This window comes from Callionymus lyra, chromosome 2, assembly GCF_982586985.1.
Source record: "Callionymus lyra chromosome 2, fCalLyr1.hap1.1, whole genome shotgun sequence".
Lineage (NCBI taxonomy): Eukaryota > Metazoa > Chordata > Actinopteri > Syngnathiformes > Callionymidae > Callionymus > Callionymus lyra.
This window is the reverse complement of record NC_141819.1, coordinates 6,516,495-6,526,440: the sequence shown is the minus strand read 5'-3', so window position 1 is coordinate 6,526,440 and position 9,946 is coordinate 6,516,495. Positions and strand designations below refer to the sequence as shown.

At 39.9% G+C, this 9,946-nt stretch overlaps 1 protein-coding gene across 2 annotated transcripts; it reads left to right on the top strand.

Moving 5' to 3' along the window:
• Positions 1-1,179: 1,179 nt before the first annotated feature.
• Positions 1,180-9,143, top strand: hdgfl3 (HDGF like 3). Of its 2 annotated transcripts, none has more exons than XM_087783327.1 (6): positions 1,180-1,626; positions 3,753-3,829; positions 4,599-4,737; positions 5,505-5,657; positions 5,838-5,955; positions 7,121-9,143. In XM_087783327.1, exons 1-6 carry the CDS (start codon positions 1,543-1,545, stop codon positions 7,132-7,134), a joined length of 585 nt encoding a protein of 194 aa, XP_087639453.1. In that variant the 5' UTR covers positions 1,180-1,542; the 3' UTR covers positions 7,135-9,143. The 2 variants fall into 2 exon arrangements, with proteins under 2 accessions (XP_087639453.1, XP_087639452.1); XM_087783326.1 differs by having other exon boundaries at positions 1,182-1,626; positions 5,838-5,960.
• Positions 9,144-9,946: the final 803 nt, after the last annotated feature.

Genomic DNA, 9,946 nt, shown 5'->3' with positions numbered 1-9,946 from the left:
AGAACCAGAATTTTAAAATGATCCTGAAAGAAACTGGCAGCCACTGAAGGGTTTGAAGGAGAAATGTGAGTTCTTCTACTAGAGCGGCTCAGAATTCTGGCTGCAGAGTTTTGTATGAACTGCAGGCGAGACACATCCTTCTTGTTAAGACCCAGACTAGCTTCTCATGATGTCTGTCCAGGTCCCTCTGGAGCTCCTCGGTCAGGTCAGCCAGACGCTTGGCCGTGGTCTCATCAGACCCCTGCCACCAGAGATCCAGGGGGCGTAGAGGTGTTGTCCATCAATACAAGAGGGACGTCACTGTAAAGAGTTTCAGATTAAATATAAACTTCATAAACAAACGAGAGAGAGAGGGAGCGGTTGCTATGCGTCTTCCTCACTTTATTCATGAACAAAGAGCGCCACCTGTTGAATCGGAGGCTCCATTAAAATAACGCCATAGATCTGGTTCATGCCACATCTGGTCCGCCCTGTATATTGTTAATACAGAACGGTAACACAAACAGTTAGTCTCTTACACAACAGTGAGAGCAGGTGGACTAGCACTGACTCGTGGAACAGGACGAGGGATTATTCTGCCCCGTCTTGTCACCAGCAGTACGGAGGTATTTAGATGTTTTTAAGTGTCTTTTTAAGTGCCTTTTTGGACGAAGACGAAGACAACTGAGCTCCAGTCGCTACCTTAAAATGAACAAACATTTTTGTCTATAACTCTAAAAAGAACAGATTATTCTGAAAATAATCCAACATTAGTCGACATGAGGTTGAGTAGAAAATGAGCGACGCTTCAATTTGGGTTGAACCATCACTTAAATGTAATTATATAAATTTATAATCGTATTTTTCTGGCTCTTTTTTCGGTCAAGTAAGTTGATTTAAATTTTAATTCAGTTATTAAAAATATAAAGGATGTTCATAATATGTTCATGCATTGGTGTCCAATATGATTTATGAGCTGGATTTGAACCTTCAACTTTCTTACTGTCACATTAACACGTGTTCTTTTCTGACAATCTTCAATGCAATTTGACGTATTTTCATCTTTTTTTTATTTATATTTGGTAAACACCAGTCATTTATATTTATTATTTTATGATTCAAATCACTTATAATGAATTTTAATAAATTAGCTATAAATTGCGATGGTTTATTTTCCCACTTCACTAATAACACGCTTTAATGTAATAATATTGCGATGACTCGTCTGTAATACACGTCAGATACACGGATTCAAATCCTATTTATGAAGTCATTGTTTTTATTCGGAGCTGCGGCAGCAGTGCGTCGTCTTCGTTGTCTTTTTCCATCCTTGCGCCAACTTTAGCTATTCTCCATCACGTTTACGTATGATTGAATGCGTAGCGAGAGAACCCCTTTTCTGGCGACGTTTTCCTCCTTTAAATCATTTATTTCCGCCTCTTTAAACACACGCCGAGGCTCGAGAATCCCCCTCGTCTTCGCTCCAGGTCCTCGGAATAGAGAAGGGTTTTTTTTTTCCACACACCCCCCCAAAAAAACAACGTCAATTTGTAATCCAGCGAGATGGCGCGTCCACGGCCGCGGGAATACAAGGCGGGAGAGCTGGTGTTCGCCAAGATGAAGGGGTACCCGCACTGGCCGGCCCGGGTGAGTCTGGATGTGGGTGAGTCGGGATGTGGCCCGTGGGTGTCGAGAAGGATCAGATGGAGGTGTTTGTTCATGTTGTGTCGCCAACGTGCGCGTTTGAAAAAAAACGACAAGAAAACCCGCGCATTGCGGTGGAAAAAATATTGTTTTTTTTATTTATTTTATATATATTTCTTCATCGTCATCCAAAAATCTTCTTTATTCCATCTCCTCGTGTCAACACGTGTATGTGTGTGTGTGTGTGTGTGAAGACACACGGCACTGCCCACGCGATCCGTGTATCGATCACAAATGATTCCATTTTAATTGAAAATGATGTTTTTTTGGGGGTTCGATGGTGATGGTTTTTCAAGCGTGGATCAGGAAGTGTGATCCTCTCACCGAGGTCTGTTGTGGTGAAGAAGGATTTCCACCTTTCATGTGCAACCATGGGAGAGAAGGAGGGACGCCCCGCGCAGTGCAGGCTCCCCGATCAGGCGAACTAAGCAGGTGTTTTGAAAATCATGCTTTTTGAATAAAGACTGTTTGACTCCAGCGTGTTTCGAATATTAAACGTTTTAATTTGACTTATTAGTAACTTTAAAGTGACAGTTCAACCAGAAGTCCCTCATTTTCTACTCGCACTCATGTCGACTTATGTTTTTTTCAAGAGTAATCTGTTCTTTTGAATGTTTGTTCATTTTAATGTAGCGACTGTATGGGGTTTTATTTTTTGAGCGTGCAGTTAGAAATTTTGAGCACCTGAGAATATGTTTTGCGCGTAAGTGACAGTTTGCATGTAATTTTTACTCCAGCGAAATATAAAGTGGTTTGAACAAACGAAAATCTTTTTCATGTTTTTTCATTTTATTGTAGCGACTGTATAGCGCCAACCAATCACAGAGACCGGAGAAAGCTTGTTTCCGATTGGCTGTTTGGTTTCCAACGGCAACAGGGTTTCCGGGATAAGTGTTGCAATCAAGTGTTTCTGAACATTTATCCACTCGCTTCAGCAAGAAAGTAAAAATAAAATGCTAATTGTCACTTAAGTGCACGCAAAACATATTCTCAGGTGCTCAAAATGTCCTACTTCACGCTCAACAAATAGACACAAATAAAACGCCAAACGACAATCTCAACTAGAACCAAGTGCAGGTGAGAGTAACCAGCAGACGAAATATTTCAATAGCAACATTTTTTTATAAATAACAAGTCAAAAACATAACGATACAAAACAAAGAAAACCAGAGTTCAAAATGTCAAAATGTCCAAAAACCAAAACGTCCACCGAACCAGGGAATATAAAACAACAGATCATTAAAATTGATCCCGAAAGAAACCAGTGAAGAGTTTTAAGGATCGGAGAAATGTGAGTTCTTCTACTAGAGCGGCTCAGAATTCTGGCTGCAGAGTTTTGATTTAACTGCAGGCGAGACACATCCTTCAGGGCACTAGAGGGAACCTGGCAAAGAGAAAATAAAACAAGGTCAAAACACTTGCTTATCAAGAACAAACTAAGTCACTCAGACACATGGGCAAAGAGGCAGACAATTCAAAAGGTCCAACAAGAAAAATCCACAGAAAACCCAACAACAAACCAGAGCAGGAAGATCTTTGATGTGCCTCACAGGTCTGGTGGTTGAAGTAGAGTTCTTGGTTACTCATGAGGTCCAGCCATTACCTGACTAGGGAAGAAAACAGGAAGCGAGGGAACAAAATAAAAGTGAAAACATAACAAAAAGACACTTGAAAACATCCAAATACCTCCGTACGTTCATACTGGTCCCTCTTGGATTGAAGCTCCACATGAGAAGAATTGAACCAGACTGGTTTGATGGTCAGTGAGTCTGTACCATCTGTAGGAGGCTCAGTCCCTGAAGCTCCTCTTGGCTACATTGACCATCTGTATGTCAGAACAGCATCGTGGTCCTGTGGACCAGCATGGTTGTAGGTCGGTCCAAGCTGCATCGAGGACACCCTTGAATGTCCAGATCATCGTTGAAATCTGAAGAACATGTCAATCTGTGGAAGACGGTTCTTCAAACCTTATGGAGAAGCTTTGTTGGCGAAGTCCTTCTAAGTGGTCGCTCCAGAGCTCGATGTTTGAGTTGAAGGTTTTATCTCAATGTTCCTTGTCTGTCCGTCAGATCGATGAACTTCCAGAGGGAGCCGTCAAACCACCTGCCAACAAGTACCCCATCTTCTTCTTCGGCACTCATGAGACGTAAGAACTTTTTTTTAGTTTCACCTTTTTTTTCTATTTTTAAAGTGTTTTTATGAGTTATTGTGATGTTCGTGTTTGCCATTGAAGAGGCTCCATGATGGAGATGATCAAGAGGTTTATGGCACATTATTGTTGATCTAACAAGACTCGCCCAACTCTATAAAACAAGGTTTTACTTTCATTTAAAACATGGTCAGGTTGTAAATACTGTAATAAAAAGTGAAGAGTGATCGATTGTGTCGTTGCTGACGGAGTAAAAGAGGCCAGTGCTCGTGTGAATACTGTAATTTTGTTAATTGTGACAGTACTTTTTACAAGTATGTCAGTACATGTGTGTCTTTTAATATCTTCAATACCTTTTTTATCAAGTGAAATTGTCAACTTGAAGTTTTTAATTGAATTGAGATGCAAACCCTTGATTTTGCAATGAATTTGGATGAATTACTACAGTATGAACTTTGTTCTTTATATTTGCCCTTTGTCATCCTTTGCATTTTTTTCTTTTATATTTTGAACTATCTACAGCATCACTTGCTTTTTTTAGGCAGTTTTAAAAGGTTTCGCAGATTGAAATATGTATATATACGTACAAATAAAGTATCTTCTCTTCCAGAGCGTTCTTTTTATCTGCACTTTGTCATCCCTTGCACTTTGTTCTTCATATTTGGAATTATCTACATCATCACTTGCTTTTTTTATGCAGTTTTAAAAGGTTTTACAGACTGAAATGTGTATTTATATACGTAAACAACAGTATCTTCTCCTCCAGAGCGTTTCTCGGCACCAAGGATCTCATACCCTACAATGAATTCAAAGACAAATTCGGGAAGTCGAGCAAAAGGAAAGGCTTCAATGAAGGATTGTGGGAGATTGAGAACAACCCCGGGGTCAAGTTCACCGGATACAAGGTAAGAGATATAAGTACTGTGTCCTTGTTCATTGTTACTGCAGTAGAACAGTTTTGTATAAACGCACAAGTCAGAGGTTAATTTAACAACTTATTAGTTTAATACAAAACACTAGAACACAAAAAAACACACATAGTGCTCAACACACACTCACTTAAGAAGGTCCAAACACAGAAACATAAAATACAGTAATACATGAACATACACAAACACAACACCTTTTCTTTGTGTTTTCCTTTGATCCATGTTCTTTATATTTGCTTTTTATCATCTCTTGCACTTTGTCTTCATGTTTGAACTTTGTCATCCCTTGGACTTTGTTCTATATATTTTCACTTTGTCATCCCTTGACCTTTGTTCTATTCATTTGCACTTTTTTAATCCCTTGAACGTTGTTCTTCATATTTGCACTTTTTCATCCCCTGAATTTTGTTCTTTCTATTTTCATTTTGTTATCCCATGACTTTGTTCTCTATTATTGCACTTTATCATCCCTTGCCTTTGTTCTCTATTATTGCACTTTGTCATCCCTTACACTTTGTTCTCTATATTTGCAATTTGTCGTCCCTTGGGCTTTTTAACTTTATATTTGCACTTTGTCATCCCTTGCGTATGTTCTTTTTATTTGCACTTTGTTCTTGTTTTTATGAAACTTTCATCTGCTGTGAACTGGAAACCCACATCCCCGAAGGAGATCTCCAGAGGGTTAATAAATCCATGTGTACTGCAGGTACTTACTCAGGCTTGTGTGTTGATGGACGTCACAGGTGGAGCCTCAGAGCACGTCTGAAACAGAGGAAGGAGGCAACACAGCTGAGGGCAGCAGCGAGGGCGAGGAGGGCGAGTCGGTGGAGGACAAGAACGACAAGCAGAACGAAGAAAACACCGGATCCAAGAGGAAAAAGACTTCAGTCTCCAAGGTAGTTCCTCCACCATAACACCACAGACCTTTCATTCTCAGGCCAGCAGTGGAGGAGCCGACGACCCCGTCTCGGTCTGGACTCACTTTCACCTTCCTGTCCTGACAACATGATCCTGGGCACTGGTCAGGGACTGGTCTTCAGAAAGACGCGAGTTAAATGTGTGGTTGTGTGTGACAGACGTCTTCCAAGCTATCGAGGATCTCAGCCAGAGAAGAGAACGTGGAGAGAGAGGAGGACCAGAGAGCCAGCTCGGAGGAGAGGGAGCCCGACAAGAACTCAATCACCACCACAGACAGTAAGGTGGGCGTCATGTTACCAACGTCGATGTAGTGGTTTTGAATTAAAAACTCAACAGAAGGTGGTAGTTAAGTTTACTAAATATATTTAAAAACTACTGATCAACTCTCCTGACATGTAGTGAATGTTCTTCAAGATGCAGTAACTAAGTGTTTTACACTTTATTACTTTATAAAGTTGCTCTGAAATCTGGACGAACGAGAGGTTACGAGAGTCCATTATGACGTAATATTGGCTTTGCTCCTCCAGCTGTAATCACACCCCGCTTTGTTTATACAACGAGTCCCTTGGAGGTGGAGACTTCGTGGATTAATGAGACGCGGTGACAAACCTCCATGTTTGACCAATCACAGCAGCTGTTATCTATCCATCCATCCATATCTATCTATATCCATCCATATATCCACCCATCCATATATCCATCCATCCATCCATCTATCCATCCATCTATTTATCCATCCATCCATCCATCCATTCATCATCCACCCATCCATATATCCATTTATCCATCCATCCATATATCCATTTATCCATCCATCCATATATCCATCCATCTATTTATCATCCATCCATCTATTTATCCATCCATCCATATATCCATCCATCCATCTATTTATCCATCCATCCATATATCCATCTATTTATCATCCATCCATCTATTTATCCATCCATCCATATATCCATCCATCCATCTATTTATCCATCCATCCATTTATCCATCCATCCATTTATCATCCATCCATATATCCATTCATCCATCCATATATCCATCCATCCATCCATCCATCCATATATCCATCCATCCATTTATCATCCATCCATATATCCATTCATCCATCCATATATCCATCCATCCATTCATCCATCCATATATCCATCCATCCATCCATCCATCCATCCACCCATCCATCCGTCTTGTTCAGTTAAATCTTTATCGAAGCTTTTTGTAAATAAGTTGAATCCATTTGATGAAATTTACCCAAATCCTCTAGTAATGTCATATAAATAATTTTCTCCATCAAAGAGTTTTTATTTGTCCTTCGTTCATCGCGTGTTGAACTAAAAACTCCGGACGTTGTGTTTCTTCTGGATGAAGCCGCTCTGACCGTATCCATCATGACGCTCTGGTCTTGACCCGTCGTCTCTCCTGTTTGTTCCCACAGAAGCAGCTTTTTAAGGAAGAGCACTGAGTTCACGAAAAGCATCGTCTCGTGTGTGGATTCAACGGAAGGAATTTTCCTCTTCTCTTTGGTTTCACATTCGTCCGTATGAAAGATGTACCAATACTCACTTTTATACTTCTATTTATCTGAGTGTACTTGTTGTCAACGTTTGTTACAAGAGAGAAAAAAGACAGTGATGCGGTCAAAAAAGAAAAGTAGTTCATCCAGAGAGAGCTTTTGTAGAATATAAATGATCTAATGACGACATATGAAAGTAACACATTCACACACACGTGAGTTACAATATTATGAGAACAATTTAAAACACACTGTCACGGATGAAGTTTCCGTCCAAGTCGTGTGCAGTTGAGACAAAGCCAACAATTGTGTGTTTACTGTCAAACTCGCACCTCCTGCTCGATAAACAACAGCAGCTATTGAGTGTTTTTCCGGTTTTTATGTTTGAAATTTTGAGCAAAGGTCAACACAAAGGTCACTGAGCAGCCTCAACCAAAGACTCATCAAGTTTAAAATAGTAGTTTCAGAAATAAAACTGTTAAAGTGACAATTTCACTTTCTACTCAACCTAATGTTGGGTTATTTTCAGAGTAATCTGTTCTTTTTTAAGTTTGTTTGTAGCAGAAGCTAACATGCTAACATGCTACACAGGCAGGAAGTGCTCTGGGTAAATATCCAAGATCTACCTGACATCTGTAACAACCCAAGAGGGAGGTATTTGGATGTTTTTAAGTGTCTTTTTGGACGAAGATTAAGACGAAGACAACTGAGCTCCAGTCGCTACATTAAAATGAACAAACATGTTTGTCTATAACTCTAAAAAGAACACATTACTCTGAAAATAATCCAAACTCTTGGTCGACATGAGGGCGAGTAGAAAATAAAGTTTGAATTAAACTATCAAAACTATTTAAAATTATGACCATGTGGTGAACAGACTTCTTGTAAAGCCCCTCAGAATCTCTTAAAGCAGCAGTACGTAAGATTGAAACGATTGTTTCTGACTCCCCCTAGTGTCAGATCTGAGCAACTGCAATGTTGTGGCTTTTTCGTACAGTTGTTGGTGAAACAAGACAAAGACTCGTATTGTGTCAGTTTCTGTTTTTATCTTCCTAAAAAAGCTCAGTATGTACATATTAAAAAACACTTCCTCTGAACCACTGCTGTCAAGTAGTTTGATGGTCACATGACACCCCTGGACTCTGAAGGGTTCGTCCAGACAAAAGTTACCTTTTTGAGAACGTTGTTTAAATCATAGCTAGAGTTGTACTTGTTTTTCAAAGTGAATCTAATTATTACATTCATTCACTCATTTTCTACCGCTTTATCCCTTGTGGGGGTCGCGGGGAGACTGGAGTCTATCCCAGTTTCATAGGGCGAGAGGCAGGGGACACCCTGGACAGGACGCCAGTCTGTCTCAGGACACACAAAGACACACAACCATTCACACACACTCATACCTACAGACAATTTCCTCAAATTGTCAATCAACCTCTGTATGTTTTTGGACTGTGGGAGGAAACCGGAGTGCCCGGAGTAAACCCACACAACACGGGGAGAACAACAGTCAAAGTCAAATGTTACATATTGCTGCTTTAACGAACACAAGACAGTATTGGTGCATCTTTACACATGTTTGTCTGGTCCGTAAATATCTACTGATCATCTCCTCATTATTAGTTGTTCCCATGTTGGCTGTAGTAATGTTTTTATAATACTCCACTTATGAGAAGGTGTTTTTTCACATACGAGGACGTCAAATATATTTTAAAAGAGTCTTGTGCCGAACGATGTAGATAGTGAATGTGATTTTAACGTCTAACCTACAGGAAGTTCAGGCAGGTTCGTCCCTCGTCACTCGTTCATCTTCCGATTTCCCACAATGCTCTCCATCAGACTGTGTGTACTTGTTACTAGCTCCTGGTACTTAGAACTTGAACCGTCTGTATTAGTTGCTGGAAACTACATCTGTTATTTCCCGAGCTTCAATAAAGTAACTCTATCGAATCCACTCGGTTGTTCTGTCGTTTCTACTTCTTGTCGCCGCGTCTTTGTTTAAAAAAACACTTATGTTTAAGAACTTCTTACTCTTTGTTTTCATCGCTTTCTGTAGAGTTGATTAATGATGAAAGTCGATGGTTCAAGATGTAAAGTCTCTTCCCTCGTGGTTGTGTTGTTGGGAAACAGCGCCACCTGTCGTCGTGTAGAGATCTTTCTAGACCAGGTTCACAAAGCGCTTTACAAAAACAATACACAGTTAAAATATATATTTTAAAGATCAAGATAACACAGAGACAAACACTAGGGTCTCAGAAATTTAGGGAAAAGCACAAATAAAAAATGTCTTCAGAGGTTTCTTGAAGGAGTCAGTAGATCATCAAACACAGATGTTTCTTGAAGGAGTCAGTAGATCATCAAACACAGATGTTTCTTGAAGGAGTCAGTAGATCATCAAACACAGATGTTTCTTGAAGGAGACAGTAGATCATCAAACACAGATGTTTCTTGAAGGAGTCAGTAGATCATCAAACACAGATGTTTCTTGAAGGAGTCAGTAGATCATCAAACACAGATGTTTCTTGAAGGAGTCAGTAGATCATCAAACACAGATGTTTCTTGAAGGAGTCAGTAGATCATCAAACACAGATGTTTCTTGAAGAAGTCAGTAGATCATCAAACACAGATGTTTCTTGAAGGAGTCAGTAGATCATCAAACACAGATGTTTCTTGAAGGAGTCAGTAGATCATCAAACACAGATGTTTCTTGAAGAAGTCAGTAGATCATCAAACACAGATGTTTCTTGAAGG